The sequence below is a fragment of the Eptatretus burgeri genome, chromosome 1, assembly GCF_056783735.1.
Source record: "Eptatretus burgeri isolate ZD-2024b chromosome 1, Ebu_testis_v1, whole genome shotgun sequence".
NCBI lineage: Eukaryota > Metazoa > Chordata > Myxini > Myxiniformes > Myxinidae > Eptatretus > Eptatretus burgeri.
Window position 1 is genome coordinate 135,037,541 of NC_140961.1, and position 19,397 is coordinate 135,056,937.

General features: G+C 43.9%; 1 protein-coding gene across 1 annotated transcript in view; it reads left to right on the plus strand.

Annotated features, from left to right (window-relative positions):
• Nucleotides 1-16,206: 16,206 nt before the first annotated feature.
• The window catches only part of LOC147035495 (cholesterol 7-desaturase nvd-like), a 45,435-nt gene continuing 42,244 nt past the window's right edge, over nucleotides 16,207-19,397 (plus strand). Inside the window, exon 1 of the mRNA XM_085848493.1 lies at nucleotides 16,207-16,608. Coding sequence (XP_085704619.1) covers nucleotides 16,311-16,608 — 298 coding nt within the window. The 5' untranslated portion in view covers nucleotides 16,207-16,310. The remainder of the gene's footprint in view (nucleotides 16,609-19,397) is intronic.

Here is a 19,397-nt window from a genome sequence, read left to right on the forward strand (position 1 = left end):
ACCAGAAATAACAAGACTCGGCAAGAAGAGGGATCCGGGGCGATTCGACGGGATGGTGTGGGATCGGGCGTGGGGAAAAACACAGACAATTCCAATGAATATACAGATCTCAAACCTTCTAAGGCGCCAAGCACACACACACACACACACACACACACACACACACACACACACACACACACACACACACACACACACACACACACACACACACACACACACACACACACACACAACGTAGCTATTTCTGGTGGTCAGGCTGGACCGTGGTGTGGACGCAACTGACCCTGGATCGGCGTCGGATGAGCTGGCCTTGCTCTCGTCAGGGGGGCAGGAGAAACTGTGGTGCTGTCGACCTCCTGGTCTTGGCCCAAGTCCGCTCACAGCCGCCAGGGAACCAGTTCTGGCGCCAAGTTGCGAGCAGGAGAGGGAGGCAGGTCCGCCCGCCGTTCGACCCCGTACTCCAAGTCAGCAGAACCCCAAAGCCAACCAAGGTGAGGCACGAGGCTCAGCAAGGCTCCAAGACACGATGAAGAACACAATCGAATCAGCAGAACAACAAGGATGCTCTCCGCGCAGCAGCCTCCACACCAAAAAAACACGATCTTTTGGTTGTGATCTTCTTCCTCTTCCTTTTCGACCCCAAACAGAACCTTTTTATCCTCCTGTCCTCGTCACTTCCAATCGAGCCGTTTATTGGCCCACCGCCGTCGCCTTCTGCCAATCGTGATCACGGGGCGGAGCCATCCGCTGCACTGTCCTGTGACGTCACGGCCAGTCTCCAGAGAATACCAAAAGGGGTTTACGCAGACACACTTACCCTATCCTGTGTCCCTATCTAATTACGTGACAATTATCATTTCCCCCTTGAAGAAATGAACATTTACTAGACAACTTATCACCACTGAATTGCTACTTATTACATCGAGATCCTGGTAAACTCGAACAGCATGGCATACCTAATTAAACATCCTAATTACCCTTTGAATGCATACCCCCTCAAACGTAACAATATATATATATATATATGTATATATGTATATATATATATATATATATATATATATATATATATATATATATATATATATATGTATATATGTAGATAGATAGAATATGTATATGTATATATATATATATATATATATAGATAGATTATGTATATATATATATGTATATATATATATATATATATATATATATATATATTTATATATATATATATATATATTTATATATTTATATATATATATATATATATATATATATATATATATATATATATATATATATATATATATATATGCATACAACATACAGTTGTCCCGAGTCAGTAATTTCATTACTATACGTGTCGTTCGGTCCCTACCTTTTGTCTAGTGGGAAGATGAAGGAGTGTGTTGCGATGGGCTATAGTTAGGATTAATAAATCATTTTTTCCCTTTTATTTTATTAAATCATTTTCCCCTCCATTCCACTTCCCACTCTTCCTTATTTATTTTCTGAGGTGAATTGCCTCGCACCCTTGTGTTGCTTACCATAGCGTACCACCGACTACCCACTGTATCCGGAGTCTCGTTTTCTGAAGCAGAATCCTGAAGTTCGCTATGAAAGTCGCATCGGCTTCCACCTTTCCAAACCCAGACACGAGCGGCGTGGGCAGGCCAGACCGGCGTCCGGCCGAAACCCCACCCAGAAAGGCGGACCATGTGAAGGCCCGGTCCAATCAGGATGCTCGGATCGGACAACGACGTCAGCTTCGCCATAGCTCCTCCCCGAGCTCCAGGCTGTATAAAGCACGGACCTCTGAGTTCGTCGTTGTCGTTGGAATTGTGAAGAAGTTGGGGAGGTTGAAGAGAATTGCGAGTTGTTTGTTCGTTGAAGAGAATTGCAGGTTGGAGAGGTTGACGAGAATTGTTGTGAAAGTGTTCCTGCTGCCTGGCTCTGCCTATGTCTCGCCTCGACGGCCCGCCTACTATATTGGTCCTCGCCCACACGACCTCGACCAAACCTCGAATCTAGTCCTGCCTACTACTCATCTCTCGCCTATTTGAACTTCACCAGACACAATTACCACACGTGCGGCTGTGGACCGAACTGCACAGCTTTTGTCGGGTGCCGCATCACGGAGCGTCCCTTCCCTCAGAATGCTCAGGTACCAAAAACTGTGACATCAACTCCCTCCCTCCCTGGCTGCAAAAGGTCCCTTTTCTTTTCATTTGGTTTATTTTGTCTGAGTGTGTGTCTGAGTGTGTTGGCGCCTGCCCGTTAGATAAGCCTGTATAAGATTTTTATTGTTGTGATTGTTGCTTTATTAATCTCGCATCAAGTCTGCACTGTATCTGGTGGGAATCGACGTAGTTTCCCCCACCTCGTCGTCATTCTCCGCCAGACCCCGGCCCGCAACAGTTTGGTGTCAGGAGTGGGATACGGATCCCCCATAGAGAAATTTACGGGATTCGGACTCGGGGTGTGCTTAGCAACCCCCCCCCCCCTTTCCCTCCGTAATTAAGAGCAAGATCCAAAGTTTATTTAATTCTCGGTATGGACCATAGCGGACCAAGACAAGCTGGTTCAGGTGGGTTCTGAAATCATGTTGGAGGAATCCGTGGTTCAGGACGACAGTTTTGAGGGAGATCATTCCCTGCAGCCACATACAGAGGTAACATTGGGGACAACTGCGACAGCAACAATGCTTGGGCACCCCCTGCATCAAATTTCCCCCACGGAGGACCGAGCGATCCCCATGGGATCCACACCCGATCGTCGAAGGTCGGCTTCATCAAAGCAACCGACAATGCAGCAGTTAATGGAGTTCATGGAAAGGTTCAAACAAATAATGGATGGGAATACGCAAGCACAGGAGTGATATGCAAGCACTGAAGGGGAATATGCAAAACTTACAAACACAAATGAAGGGTGAAATGCAAAACATGGAAAAACGCATGGATTGGAATATGCCAACACTGAAGGTGGGTCAGGAGGAAATGAAGGCAGAGCTGGCAGAGGTAAAGGGCGAAATGAGAAAAATGGTCCGGAATTTTTGAAATGGGATCGGGACTGAACGTGGGGAAATGACTGAATCGAGGGGGAGTGTGGAGTCTGTTCGGTCCGCGATGACGACGGGCAAGGTCGAGGTGACGAGTGAAACCTGTAAACTCGGACACGTAGAGCCAAAGAGCCAGGAATTGCGCATCATAAAAGACACGCAGGAATTAAAAGAGGTGAACGAATTGCACAAAATAAAAGGGGAGCAGACACAAATATAAATGGTAAGGGATATTGAGATTGAGCATGTGGAATGTTTTGAGACCCAGTGCGAGGGTCGGATTAACCTCCCGCAGGAACTAGGGGAGACGGTATGGTCCCTCGAGGCAGACCATGACGAGGTGAGTCCGGTAAGGCCGTGCGAGGTAGAGCGGTTGAATGGTGCGGGAGAGCACATGCCGAGCTTTGGGGGGATAGAAGCCCGGGATCTCTTAGGCTAACCCATGCCCCCAATGTGATTGTGCCGGAGTGTGTGTCAAAACGTGTGAGTAGCGCAAATGACATGGCATGGATGAGGGCACGTGCGGAAATGGGACACGGACCGACCCTGACGGGAGTCGTGGGTCATGTAACAGACGGAATTATTTCGGAAACTCCGCCGGTTCCACGGGACACTCCATGCGAGATCCGTTCCGTATTTTGCAAACCGCCCAAGCGCGGACGATTGCATGAAGGGAAGCCGGCGTTGAAACGATCTGCGTCAGGTGCAAGACCAGAGCGTGGACGGCTAAAATGGAGGCAAATTGAGGGATCGAGTGAATTTGGCAAGAGTATGGCACCATGTGAGCACGTGCACGGAGCCCGACGTGCTGCGCGGAGCGAGTCCCGGGGACAACACGGCCTGGCTCGTGTGCGTGGCAAGCCTCGCGAAGCGGGCAGTGAGCGAGTGACGTCCGCGGGGATATCGCAGCACGAAGACCCGGTGGGTAACGCATGGTGGCTCACGTGGTGGATGGCCCGAAGGCGAGCGTGTAATGCGATTAATGACAAGACGTTACAGCCTCATGTATTGGCCAAACGGAAGGGACGAATGTACTGTAAACCGCCGCCCTGGAGACGCAAGGCTCGTCGAGCCTTGCCACGAGTAGACGACGCCCGGCCAGGATGGAGCGAACATCGTCGTGGGGGCAAAGGAGCATCAGTTACGGGAAGGGTTTAGCGTTAAATAGACCGGCCTCATGGGGGCATGAGTCGTCCTCCATGGGGCCCGGTAACACGAGTTAGGGAATTTAAGTTGTAATTACCTTCGCAAACTTTGTTGCGAAGGTTATGTTTTGATCGCTGTGTATTTATTTATTTATTTGTGAATATGTTTGTTACTTACGAAATCTAAAGATTTGGAAAAACGGGGTGTGCTTAGCAACAAATTTGGAAAATAAATAAGGAAGAGTGGGAAAAAAATTTTGGAAAATCTAAAGATTTCGTAAGTATATTGATGCCTTCCGTTTCTGTTTGTTTGTTTGTTTGTTTGTTTGTAGGCACGATAACTCGAGAACGGAAGAAGCAACCAATGTCAAATTACACCACATGATTCAGGAGGGTGATGGCTAGTGCTGATTAGATTTTGGTCAAAGGTCAAGGTCACGGTGAGGTCAAATATTCGATTTTTGATGGTTTGGTACAGATAACTCGAACGGAAGAAGCTACCAATGTCAAATTAAATCACGTGATTCAGGAGGGGTGATGGCTCGTGCTGATTAGATTTTGGTGCAAATCGGTCAAAGGTCAAGGTCACAGTGAGGTCAAACATAATTCCGTAAATTCACGTGGAGAAATGGAGTATTTTTGCTTCGCTCGACGTTACGACTCCATTTTAACTTCGATTTTAATTTTGTCTTCGGTTTTTGCGATCGCTTAGGACGCTTAAAACTCGGTTGTAGAAATTCTGGTAAAAATCAGATGTTTTGGAGACGTTTTAAGATTGTATAAAAAATATTTCACTCAACGCGTCACGGGTCGTCCCATGATGCAGTGCGATCGAGCAGACGCGTCGTTGAGTTACGTTAAGGTATAATTGCGTGGAGAAATGGAGATTTTTGCTTCGGTCGACATTATGATTTTTGATGGTTTGATACAGAATCATCGTAGAAACTTCTGGTTTGCGTCGCTACCTTCTCGAGAGACAGCTTTTATTAGACAAGGTCAGTTGTCAAGTTGACGATTTCGTAAGTACCAGTCTATGACTGCTTGTTTGTTTGTTTGTTAGTTATTCGCATAACTCCAAAAGTATTGAACTGGATCGCAGCAAATTTGGTGGGATGATTGGTTATTATCCAAGGACCATTTGGTTAGATTTTGGGAGCGATCGGGTCAAAGGTCAAGGTCAAGGTCATGAAAAGGTCAAAATCGTCTTTTTACCATAGCGCGATCAATTTGTATACAATTTGCATGCAACTAATGCCAAAATGTTCAGAATTCAATGCCCCATCTTGTGATATGTGACATGACACAATGACGTAATAACCCTTATGAGCGGTTGGGAGTCAAAGGTCAGGGGGGGTCACGACATTGCAAAATGTGCGGTTTTAGTCATAACAGTCAATTCTTATCCGATTTGCATGAAACCAACACAAAAATGTTGACTGTTCTGTTCCCCACACTCTAATACCAATTACAAAATTAAGAGTACAAAGGTCAAGGTCGAGGTCATGAAAAGCTCAAAATCGTCATTTTGCCTATAGTGCGGTCGATTTTTATCCAATTTGCATGCAACCAATGCCAAAATGTTGTGAATTCAATGCCCAATCTTGTGATGTACGATATGACACAGGAAATTTAATGTTTTTAAGCCATCATAACACATATGAGATGGCAGATGTGGTATGGGATTAAATACCCTCACAATCAATGGTTTATGGGGGGGGGCAAAATGTAGCGTTGGCGAAGGTATGCGCTCTACTGAGTGCCCGTTCTAGTTTAGAAATGGATTGGAGACAAGGACAGACATGGAACGTGTAGTGTGGATGTAGCTTAGCGATATAATTAAATGGAACGTGCATTTGAGTAAGGGATGACGGGGAGCACGAGTTAGTTCGGGGGACATAGTTGATAGAGTGTCAGTGTTGGAGTAAATTGAAAAAAAAGAGATGAATGAATGTGTCAGCGGCCCCGAGTGTGAATGGAGTGAATGTGGAATGCATGGTGCGAACGAATGATTGGGGGGAGGGGTGAATCCCACCCAAGGGAACCTGGGGTTAGTGTAATAACAGTTAGCGGGTTAGTTAAATTTACCAAAAGGATGTCGTTTGGTTGTTGGTGTTGAACGAAGGCACAAAACCTTTTTTGTAGGGTGCAGGAGACTATTGACCGGCTGGGAGTGTGGCTGGTGAAATATGCGTACTAAGTAGAAGGCACCCCGGGCATTGAAGTAGTCAGCCAGAGTAGGCCATGGGTCGAAGCAACCGAGTTAGTGTAATGGGCACGGGTAGCCCACGGAAACGGGATCCGGAGCACCAAAATGTCACATGGGCATCGACGGGGAAAATGCCAGGAAGTTAATAAATATATTAACTTGACATTTCTAGTGAAGAAATCACCCATGTTTTTATTTTCTAATCAAAAATGGGATAATTTGAGCAATATTTCGATCATTTCTGGAGCCTTTCACAACGTGCTATGCCCCGCCCCTAAAAAAATGGACTTCAGCGAATCACAGCGCGACGTCACATACAGTAACTCGCACAGAGTGGATTTACTCGAGAGTCGAGATGTCGCGCGCCTTATAAAGTATGTACAAATGCATTTTGCACATGTTAGTGCAATCTCTGTGATCGTCTTAATTCCAGTGATTGTTTCGCAAAAGTTTTTAATAGTTTTAGCTGTACTTTTGAAAATGCCTGCAAGATGTATCGTAGCAGAATGCAGCAATACAAGCAAAGACCATGTTAGCCTTCATGTATTCCCGAAAGATGATAATCTTCGCAGAATATGGACATCTAAAGTGAAGTTGACAAGGGGAAACTGGAAAGGCCCCAGCGACATAAGCGTCATTTGCAGCGCCCACTTTGAAGACAGTGACTTTGATCACGGGCTCTATTCATCCCTCTATTCATCCCAACCCCTCATTCCTCACACACAGAGACAAGAAATTCTGCTTCTGAGCCGTGTATGCACAACAATCACGAGGCAATTATCTATCCCTTTACTACCTTGTCGTAGTCGTATACAAATCCAATACATGTATGCACAATAAAGGGCTACACCATGTACACAAAATATAAAATGTGACTGTTGAACTTTTCCATTAAAAAAAATAATAATAAAGGGACATACAAGTAAAATACTAAAGATTAATATTGCATCATTTCAAGGCGGAAGGAGATAATTTTAAAAACATACAATGTGAAAAACCTGCACCCACATTTTGCAGCTTATTGAATTGTTCGTTGAAACCAGCCTGCTGAGATAGGTACGATTCCACATTTTTAATTTTAAAATCATACAATGTGAAAAACCTGCACCCACATTTTGCAGCTTATTGAATTGTTCGTTGAAACCAGCCTGCTGGGATAGGTACGATTCCACATACATGCAAGCCAGATCTGGCTGCACTCGACATACATGGGTTTATTCAAAAGTGAAGGTACTGCTTCCATTGGCTTGCTATTCATTAACATTTAGCCAAAATGCTGTAATAAAAGAAAAAAAATGTTGGCACAACTATGAAAGACAAATTTATCTGTCCCATTACACGGCCTCGTAGCATCGGGACTCTTACGCATTGACTTATATATTGTGTGCATACTAATACAAGTTACTTGTCAACTCTAGAGTCGAGACTCATCCGATAAATCCGTCGTCCGTCCGACTAGTCCAATAAATCTGACGTGCTGTAGCTTTCTTTTATTATTCTCTTTTCTTCATTGTTTTCTACTGGCGCTACATGACGACAGTAGGAACTAGAGGGGGAGCACTCGGTAGAATGCAAAACCTCCACCGCCAATACTGCTAGGTCACTCAAGTGAACCTGATATCCTATTCATTCAATTTGATGTCAACAGTGCTCACAGAGTTATAGTTTGCAACTTTCCCTTTTACTTTTAACTTTTACATACTCAATTCATTCGTCATAACTAGATTCCTTGAGACAGAAATTGATTTTACGTGGGTATATCCACCTTTCAGCCGCAAAGTTCCAAAATCAGCCGCAATTATTATTTTGGCATGTTTTTTGTTGGAAATCACGTAACATGTACAAATGCAAAAAACACAAATCGAAATTTTGTTGAAAAAAAAAGGTGCAAATTTTTTTTTTCTCTAACAATTTTTTTTGAGGGGGGGGGGAGGGGGTTGGAAATCACTTAAAACGTAGAAATGCAAAAAAAAAAAATTCTAATATTTTTTCAAAATGGCCGCCATAACGGCCATATTGGATTTTGGACCAAGTCCAAAATCTAATGGCATGATCCTTGGACCAAACCTAATCACCCCACCAAGTTTCGTCGAAATCCGTCGAGGAGTTTTTCCGTAATACTGTTCACAAACAAACAAACAGAAAGGGGTGAAAACAGTAACCTCCGATCTTCGATGGCGGAGGTTAAAAATAAATAAAAATGCAACAGAACGTCAGATTTATCGGACTACTCGAGACAATTGTGTCACAAGGTGTGTTCTGCACACAAGTTTTCATCGTATCCGGACAGCGAGATTGGTTCGTTTTATGCGCGGAGAGATACGGCCGATGACACGCGCCGGTGTAACAGTTTAACTACCTCCCCTGGACAACTTCCCCCCCAGGGGTACTTGTCCTAGGATTAAAAATAGAAAATGGATAAAAAATAGTATGTAAAGAACATGAATACCGAGAGGTATATATTTTAAGTATAAATCTATTTTTGGCCATAGGGGGGCAAGTTATCCAGGGAAGGGGGAGACTTATCCGAGGACAAGTACCCCCTGGGGGGGGGGGAAATTGTCCAGGGGGCGACTTATCCTGTTACACTCTTTCATTCCTCTTTTTTCCCGCCTTTGGAATAAACTTCCTCACTCTATTCTTTCCCATTCTTCCCTCCAGGCTTTCAAAACAGCTGTTCACCACCACCTCTTATCTTCCCCCATCCAAATCCTCGATCTTTTCTACCCCCGATAATCCACCCAAGCCCACTTCCTTCAATTCTCCTGCTTTCCTTCCTGAAAGTCCCTGTAATGTCCATCTTCTCCTCGCCATGTTCCCCGTCCCATCCCCATCCCTCTCCCTTCCACAGTTCACCTGTGTCTGTTCCCCCAATGTTTTGTCCCTTCCACTCCCACCCCTCTTGTCTCATGCCTCCTTGCTGTGAGTTGTGTGTTAGCTCTCATACGAGCCTCGACCAAGGTATACAAAAAAAAAAAAAAAAAAAAAAAAAAAAATAACACCGGCCTTGTTTGTGTTTAATTCGCCACGAAGCAACATGTCCGCTGCGCTGCGCTGTTCACGTCACCTCACTGAAATATTTCTGATATCGAGCAGTATGCAAGTCAAATTTACATTATTGAATTACGAATAGGATTTAATCTAACCAGTTGTTATTGCCAAGTCTTCCTTCGATGTCCTCCCGATCATCATGAACTCCGGGAATTTCATCGCCAGTTTCCTCTGCTTGTCCTGCTTCGGGCTCGAACTGCTAAGGCCGTATTTCATTTCCAGCTGCCTGAACTTCACCTCCCGTGACTACATGATCTGACAATTCTCCATGTGATTCAGACCAAAATCTTTCATTTCTCTCGCACTCACTGTCGTTACCAGACAAATGAAAGTCCATGCCATCCATTATTCAAAACCAAATGTTCGATTTTTTTAAAAGCAGAAATGAACAAAGCGATTGAGTTGACCAATCGAATGTGGAAACGCACAGGAAGGCAATAGAATCACGTAGACCACCAACCCGAGTAATTAACGTGCTGCTTTTGTCGTCCTGTACGTGACGTCATGTGGGTTACGCCCCTTTCAGGAGAATTTTTAGGGGCGTTCCCGAAGACGTTTGTTTTTTTAATTCTACATTTTACAGAATGAGTTTTGTGAAAAAACATTATCAGATCTGAAATCATGATGAAAAACTCCTCTCGGACATATATAAATGAAATTTATGTACTTTGGCATGTCAGGGGATCTTGAAGGCGAATCTGAGGATTTGATTTGTTTGTAGCAGAGGCCCAATACCACCAAAAATGCAGAAAGCAGTATACAGCCAATTATCAGAAACTAGTAACTAATGATCAGGAACCAAATCCCAATGATTATTTTTCTAATTTGCCACATTTTTGAGATGTTATATGCCGTATTCTATGATTTTACCCATTTTGGTGGCCATTTTGGACGCCATCTTGAATATCGCCTGAGTGCCAGGAATTTTTTTTGTTAACATCTCAAATGTGTAACAAGTCTGAAGACGACAATGGTTCACGAGCGGTATTTGACGATGTAGATTGTTTCAGAAGTCAAGGATGAGACAATGTGATAATGTTTGACCAAGTTATAAAAATGATCAACATGATGTGGTACGAGTGACAGGTTATTAGCTGCAAAATGTCGAAAATCCGGTTTCGTTCAACAACTTTCAAAATTTTACCTTTGCATAACCTTTAAAGGTCCCAAAACAATGTTGTGGACATTAAAATAAGGAAACAGGATACGTGCTATAGCTTATTGCAGTCAGTTCGTCGAAGAAGGTCGAAACCCAGTTCGATTCCCACAACTTTGAAAATTTGACCTTTGTCAACTTTAAAGGCCAAAGGTCAAGGATTATGACCTTTGGTGCAAAACTTCCTCTGGAACATTCCAGGAACAATATAACGTCATATCGGCTATATGGCATTTCGCACTCCTCGGATTATCCATACTTTGATGAAATCAGCGTAAACCAAAATTGAAGGGGGCGCCACGGGTAAGGTGTTCGAGATAGAGAAAAATGGTTTCAAGACTTCAGGTAGGGAATGACCTCAAGATTATGCATAAAAATATTGTCATCCTGGCTCTCAAAGTTTGAGTGGTCGTATGATTTTTATGTCAAAATTCGCAATTTTCTAAGTTCGTGACCTTGTGACCTTGACCTTGGGACGAAAATGAAAAATCGAGCTCCATGGGGCTATGCAGGTGCCGTTGGGCTAACCAAATACCGAAACCCCTGCCAGATTCGACAAACCCCTCAGAGAAGATGGATTTTTTAATGTCAAAATTAGCATTTTTTTAGTTCGTGACCTTGTGACCTTGACCGTGGGACGAAAATGAAAAATCGAGCTCCGTGGGGCTATTCATGTTCCTTTGGGCTAACCAAATACCAAAACCCCTGTCAGATTCGACAAACCCCCTAGGAGAAGATGCAAATTGAAATCGGCTACCCCCCTAAAAACACATGTTTTTTGGGCAAGGCTCTGCCCATAATGGGCGCACCACGCCCATTCTCAGGAAAACACAACTAGATCATGATGTAAACCTCCCACCAAAATTTTTATCAGAATCGGATCAAAACCCACGGAACTATGCTCGGGACAGACAGACACCAATAACGAATATAGTGGTCACTTATTTTTTTGTGAAAATATTTTTTCGTGAACCAATAGGACCATAAAAGGAAGCTAAGGAAGCTGAATGGCATAGGAGGACCATAAAAAGGATTACCATAAAAATGTTGGTTTGGTAGATTCCTGGAGGGGGGGTGAGGGGGGGTGCATGGATACCCTCAGTAGATCGAATCAAATCGAATATTAGGACAAATCGAATAATAATCGAATATTAGGACAAATCGCTGAGTAAAACTGCATTATACAGATGAAATGAAGTTATTTAAGGTGTCTATTTACTTATGTCATGTCTCTGTACAGTAACATCCAGAAATATGAACTTAGGATTAAATTCAGTCTTTTGTTGTACCAATTCTAGTCATGCAGATTTCTCCGATTTGTGAAGACACATAATATAAAATATTTCACATTTCTAAAAGCTATATCAACAAGCAAAGACAAAGCATTTCAGCAATGAAAAGAACAAAAAAAACCAGATGTAATTTGTACATACAGGTGGTTTCAAAAAGATTGATATAAGTTTGACTTCCAGCCATTTCTTTGTTTTTTGACCAATACCGTTTTCCTTTTCAGGGTTTGGTGGGGCTATCGTGGTATTTGTTCCCTGAGATTTATAGCTCCATAGTTCAACTATGCCATTGACAGCGAAACATAAGACAAAAGTGGTGGCTCTGTGGTATGAGACTAAATAATATGTAGACACCCACCGGAGGTTCTGCCAGGAAGACGACCTCAGAACACGTGATGGACCCACAATTGTGCCATTCAACGTATTGTGAAACATTTTGAGCACAAGGGGACAGTGCACAACCAGAGCAAGGGCAACAGTGTCAGGCCAGCATCAGCAACCAAGAGCCAAGCCAACATCGACGCCGTGCGGGATTCTGCAGTGGACAGTCCCAAGAAGTTCCACCGCCGGCGCTCCTGGGAGCTGACATCAAACTAACATCAGTCTGGCGTATCCTCACTGAAGGAACTGAAGCTTTTCCCATACATCATCTCTATTAGGCAGAAACTGAGTCAAGATGACATGAGAAGGAGACTTGATATGTTCAGTTGGTTCAGTGCCAGGATGGAGTGGTACCCAAACTGGATCAACCAGATCTGGTTCAGTGATTAAGCCTATTTCCACTTGAATGGTGCCATCAACAATCACAACATTTTCTGGTGGGTGTCGACATATGATTTAGTCTCATACCACAGAGCCACCACTTTGTCTTCTGCTTCACTGTCAATGGCATATTTGAGCTATGGAGCTAGAAATCCCAGGGAGCAAAAACAACAAATACCACGATAACACCAAATCCTGAAAAGGAAAACGGTAGGTATGGGTGAAAAAACAAAGCAATGGCAGGAGGTCAAAGTTGTATCAATCTTTTTGAAACGCATTATATACACAAACGTAACAAATGAAGAGTATGAGCCCATCAATTTCGTACTAATAAATATTTAGTACATCGCAATATTTGATATCGTGTCACCACAATCACCAAGTTTGAAGTTGTCTTACTTGGTACCTCCTTATCATGACTCATCAAAAAACGGCCATCTTTGTATTTGGTGTATTTTGTGTAATTGACAATCTCTCAAATTATCACGTTTTTAGCACATTTGGTAAAAATAAAGAAAGAAAATAAAACCCACTTTTCGTTGCCTCCAACTTTCCACCTCTGTATTTCCTTCACATGATACAGCGCCTTCAGAAAGCATTCACACCCCTCGATTTTTGTCACATTTTGTTGTGTTACAGCCTGAATTTTAAATTGATTAAATATATGTATATATTTTGTATACATTGTCGAGGCTCGAATGAGAGCTAACACACAACGCACAAGTGGGGGGGCAGGAGACAAGAGGGGCGGGAGTGGGAAGGACAAAACAGTGGGGAACAGAGACATTCAGAGATCTGTGGAAGGGAGAGGGATGGGGCGGGGAACACGGGGTATACAAGATAGACATTACAGGGATTTTCAGGAAGGAAAGCAGGGAATTTGAAGGAGGTGGGTTTGGGGTGGATTAGTGGGGGTAGAAAAGATCATGGTTTTGGATGGAAAGAATATTTCCAACACACGTCTCATAACCATCCCTATCAGTTCCAGTCGATGCATTGAAATCCCCCAAAACTAGAAGAGTATCTTGCCTGGGGCACTGATCAACCACAGACTCGAACATGGCACAGAATGCGTCCTTCACGGTGAGGTCACTCACCTCAGTCGGAGCATATACAGAGACCAGGGAAATGACACCCAAGGAGTGACGAATCCTTAGTCTCATAATACACTCGTTGACCGGTGTTACCTCAATTATCATTGGAGTCAACTTATTGGACACAGCTATGTCAACTCCTTGGGCATGGTAACCATCAGAGCGATCACGCCAACAGTAGGTGTAACCACCCACCATGATCTCACCGCAATCCGGTCTCCGAACCTCAGAGAGTGCTGCAATACCGATGTCCAAATGCTTGAGCTCAGATGATAACAGAGACAGGTGATCATCCTCTTTTAGGGATAGGACATTCCACGCAACCACCCGAAGGGACCACCTAAGGTTAACCCAAGGAGACTACCGACTGGTGGACCACCTAAGGTTAACCCAAGGAGACTACCGACTGGTGGACCACACCTCAGCACTACCCCGACGCACACTGCTGCAATCTGATGCAGGAAGGTTACCTGGTAGTTTCCCTCCTTTCATCAAAGATTGGGGTCCCAAAGGCTTTGCCCCCAATCCCGTCATCCAGTGAGCTGCCCTGAGAAGGGAAGATGCAAAGGAGCTACTCCTACGGAGTGGGTTTTCAGATTTTTTTCTGCTTTTAGAATGTTTTGCGGAATGAAGTGTTTTACGGTGACCGGAGTGCAAATCCTGCCACCAACCTCCTCATACGAAGTAACCCAACTGCAGGAGGACGTCCGCAGACACAGTTGGGCACTGGACATGGATGGCCGTTGGTTCACAAGGAGGTCCTCCGCCCTTTGAAAGGTTTTGTTTTTAATCCTGCTGGGTGTCCATATCATACACCCTCCTCACCAAGAAACTTGGTGGGAGAGACTGTTTAGTCACCGACAACCCGACCACGGAACAGGTTAGTACAGGTTTACATGGTACCTGTAGCAAGCCACAGATCTAATCTGATTTGACCTGACATCTAAGTGTCTGTCCATTGGTTGAGAAGTGAGGAATATTCCACACAATGGACAAATGGTGATTTATGAGCTTGCTTACTATCCAGTCTGAAGGCCTTGAACTCGACAGATGTCGATAAATGGGTATGTTCCTGGAGCGTCTATGTCCTTGCGCTGACCATGCGAAAGTGCGAATGGGCCACGCCATTTTGCCTATGAACTGACAGAAGAAATTGCATAATAGGACAGATAACGATGGAGAAGGTTGAATCATGTCTGCAGGTGGGGCTGAGTGAGACACAGACAATGGGGAACGTGCTCGACACTCTCTCTCATTTTCAGGAATTACACCACACTTGTGCGAACACCTACTGTCATCTTCTTGCGGATGGCAACTTGGCTGCCGGGTAGCTATCATTTTCTTGGGGCGCGACTATGCCACTGATGCTGTGCCCCTCCACCAGTACACCGGTACTCATTTCACTGACCTCGGAAGGATGAAAGGCCGAGTCAACCCCACATGGTGTTAATTCAGCGGAAAAAACGGGGCTAAAATTCAGGACCCTAAGATCCCAAGCCACCCACCCTAACCACTAACCCAAAACATATACTATGAAATAACTATTCTAATCCATCTCGCATTTTACCCCTTGGATCAGAGATCCGTAACAACATCATGACACTGTTTGCTGGGATGTAAAAAGGTAAGCGATCACCTCGGATGCCATTGGGAATTGGGAAGGCCATTCGACTCCGATGTGGGATTATCGCTTTGAGGCTGAAAATAAAATCCAGTCTACTGTGAAATATGAATAACTCGTATTTTTACTGCGATAACAATGGTACCGAACAAGTGCCAAACATAATGGAATACAATCACCTTTCACCACTAAATTATGCCTTAGGCCTCCTTCACACACAAGGACGAAATCCATTTAAAGAAAACAGGACCAGAAAGGAAAGCAGTAGAATGAAGCTCAGACGTAGGTATCACGATGAAACAGGTATCGATTCACCTTCATTGTGGTTATCACTTCCTTTTTTTTTTTTTGATCATCTAAGTTCTTGTTATCCCCGATGTCTTCGTATTCGGTTCCATGGCACAAGCTAAAAGCAATTACAATTTGAGCTCGGGTTTCCTTTGCTGTGCTGTAGGATTTCTTTTTTAACAGGTAAGGAACAGGTTTGTTCACCTGTGCTCTACTTCCATATTCCAGTGATCGCAGTTTTTCACATGTGTGTGTGTGTGTGTGAGGTTCCTTGTTCAAACGTCCAGCAAATGGCGAATACATGAAAAAAAAAAATCAATCCAAGTTCCATTCCATATTGTTTATGTATTTATTGCTCCATGCAAAATTCTTCAAGGTGCCCAAAGAGAAGAGTTTCACTTTACAGGTGTTCAGGGTCAGCGGTGCTTCAGAGCATGCGATGTTATCAAAACCACTGGCCCCGCAGGTAGAACGCGGATGGCACCTGCGATGGGAGAACAGGGTCTACCTGCTCTCCTGTGGGCGTATGGGCGGGGAATACGAAGCTCCAGTGGGTCTGGTGCCCCGTGAATCGCCATTCCCCATTCCGTGTCTGGGGCTCCTCGCGTCTCTCTGCCTCTCGTCTCTAACTCGAGCACGTGCGTGACAGATGTGGGATCACGATGCGGACAGGTGGACTTACTGGACGCTCGGGATAGCGCTCCTGGTGTTCCTCGCACACCTTTTTCTGCTGCGACTATGCTGCCGTCCCAGTGATGTGCGCCGCAGTCCCTACGACGTGGGATACTTGCCCAGGAGGACGCATTGCGGGGATTGGGACACCAAGAATCTCACTCGAAGGAGGCATCGTCGTGGGTCCATCCCGCCGCACTTCCCTAACGGCTGGTACCGGGTGCTGGACTCGAGAGACTTGCGACGCGGCCAAGTGCTGCCCCTCTACATCATTGGTGTGTGCAACATAGATGTGTAACAGTGAGGAGGTAGTGCATTCACCTTTCACATGATAATCCTGCATTTTATTCTCAAAGCAACTGTCGGATTGACGCTTCGCAAGCAGAAAGTTGCATCACAAAGTGCTCCGTCCCTTTGATAGACATTAAGCCGGGTGTCCTGCTTTCTGGCATTGGCTTGTCAATGTTAAACATCCTTCAGTGTCTTTGACAAATAGGAGGCAAGTTATCGCCGGGAGTATGAACAAATTAGAAATTCCTGCTCACTTCAGTCGGACGTCAGGTCTGACCAACCAGTTTGTGAAAGACTTGAGACAAACATATTCCACATCTGAGGTGAGAATAATTAGGTCTGGTAAATAAGCTGTAGTAGTTTGTTGTTTCGTATGCAGCTTGTGCCTGCTGGTTGCATCGTTTTTCTGGAAGCACGGCTGTGCTGCTGATGCAGTGCCCTGATTACCAGTAAGCTGGTACTCATTTTGCTGACCTCAGAAGGATTACAGACTGAGTCAACCCCACCTGGTATTGATTCAACAGCCAAGCAGGATTTGAACTCAGGACCCCAGGATATAGAGATATATATATATATATATATATATATATATATATATATATATATGTATAAACACAAACACACATATATATCTAAATAAAACATATATATATATATATATATATATATATATATATATATATATATATATATATATATATATATATATATATATATATATATATAAAAACACACATCCATATTAATATTTCGGCACGCCCCTTTCTTTGTTCCATCAGATTTTTGTTACTGCATGAAATGAAACAAGATTTGGCACATATACTCATGATATTATTGTCTTCCTTCAGAGGCCCCTCAAAATTCGTTTTGATGCATTTTCACAAACTCCAACGGATTCCATTCAAATTCAGTACGATTATGGCTTTTGGTCCAACTTAGGTCATTGGCTATAAATTTTTTCCATAACACTTCCGATATTCGAAAAAATCGATAAATCGATATCCCTTTTTTTTTTAATTTTTCGTGCGTAAACAAATGAAGCTCGGGAGGTGTGGTTTGGTGCACGTATGTAGGCGATCCTAATCCATATGCATGAATATTTTCCCGCCTGCAGAAGCTGTCAGTCGCCGACAGACCGCCGATGAGTGAGGAAGTGTAAGTGAGCGCCGTCGGATTTTGGTTTTTGACAAAATGACGGAAAAACATGAACAACACCACTGCATCAAATTTTGTGTAAAGCTTGGCGATTCCCAAATGGAAACGATCTGCAAGATTCAACAGGCCTTCGGGAACGAAGCAATGGGCACCACACAGATAAAAGAGTGGTACAACCGCTTCAAAGATGGTCGCACATCAGTGGAAAGTGAAGCACATTCTGGTAGGCCCTCAACATCCCAAAATGAGATCGTCATTGACCAAGTGAGGACCATGCTGATGCAGGATCGTCGAATCACGATCAGAGACTTGCAGACGAGGCGGGCGTCAGCATTGTATCCGTTCATTCCATTTTGACTGAGGATTTGGGCTTAAGGAGAATCTCAGCGAAGTTCGTGCCAAAGCTGCTAACGATCGAGCAGAAGCAACTCCGTTTGGAGATCGCACAGGACATGCTGGAGACTGTGAACAGCGATCCCAACTTCTTCCACACAGTGATCACTGGCGATGAGACCACAGTGATCCGTCATTTTGTCAAAAACGAAAATCCGACTGCGCTCACTTACACTTCCTCACTCATCAGCGGTCTGTCGGCGACTGACAGCTTCTGCAGGCGGGAAAATATTCACGCATACGGATTAGGATCGCCTACATACGTGTACCAAACCACGCCTCCTTAGCTTCATTTGTTTACGCACGAAAAATTAAGGTTGGATATTTTTTGAACACACCTCGTATATATATTATACATCTTCTTCTTCTTCTTCTTTCGGCTGCTCCCGTTAGGGGTCACCACAGCGGATCATCCGTATGATCCGCATAGTGATTTGGCACATGTCTTTTTTTACGCCGGATGCCCTTCCTGACGCAACCCTGGTCGCCTCTTACGACACAGGGATATGGTACACCTATTTTAACCGGGGTATACAACGGCCCAGTATACTGGTACTCACTTCGCCGACCTCGGAAGGATGACAGGCTGAGTCAACCCCCTGGTGTATTAATTCAGTGGCCCAACAGGGCTTGAACTCAGGACCTTTTGGATCCCAAGCTGCTGCCCTAACCACTGCGCCAACACCAGGTGTGTGTGTGTGTGTGTGTGTGTGTGTGTGTGTGTGTGTGTGTGTGTGTGTGTGTGTGTGTGTGTGTGTGTATGTATGTATGTATGTATGTATATATGTATATATATATATATGTATATATATGTATATATATGTATATATATGTATATATATATATATATATGTATATATATATGTATATATATGTATATATATATATATATATATATATATACATATACATATATATATATATACATATATATACATATATATATATATATATATATATATATATATATATATATACATATATATATATATATATATGGACTGGATTGTCCGTTCTATATATATTGTTGTAGATTCTCGCCCGCCGGCGTGCGAGCAACCGCTTCTAGCCAATGGCGGCCGCTCTCGCCCACCAAATGGACAATCCAGTCGCGGCTTTCCGGATCAACGCAGAAAACCAGCCACGGGTGTGTTTTTAACCACACCACAACCTTTCCGTACTCTACCCGCGCTACAGGGTCAATCGCCGAATTGTCGATATACCT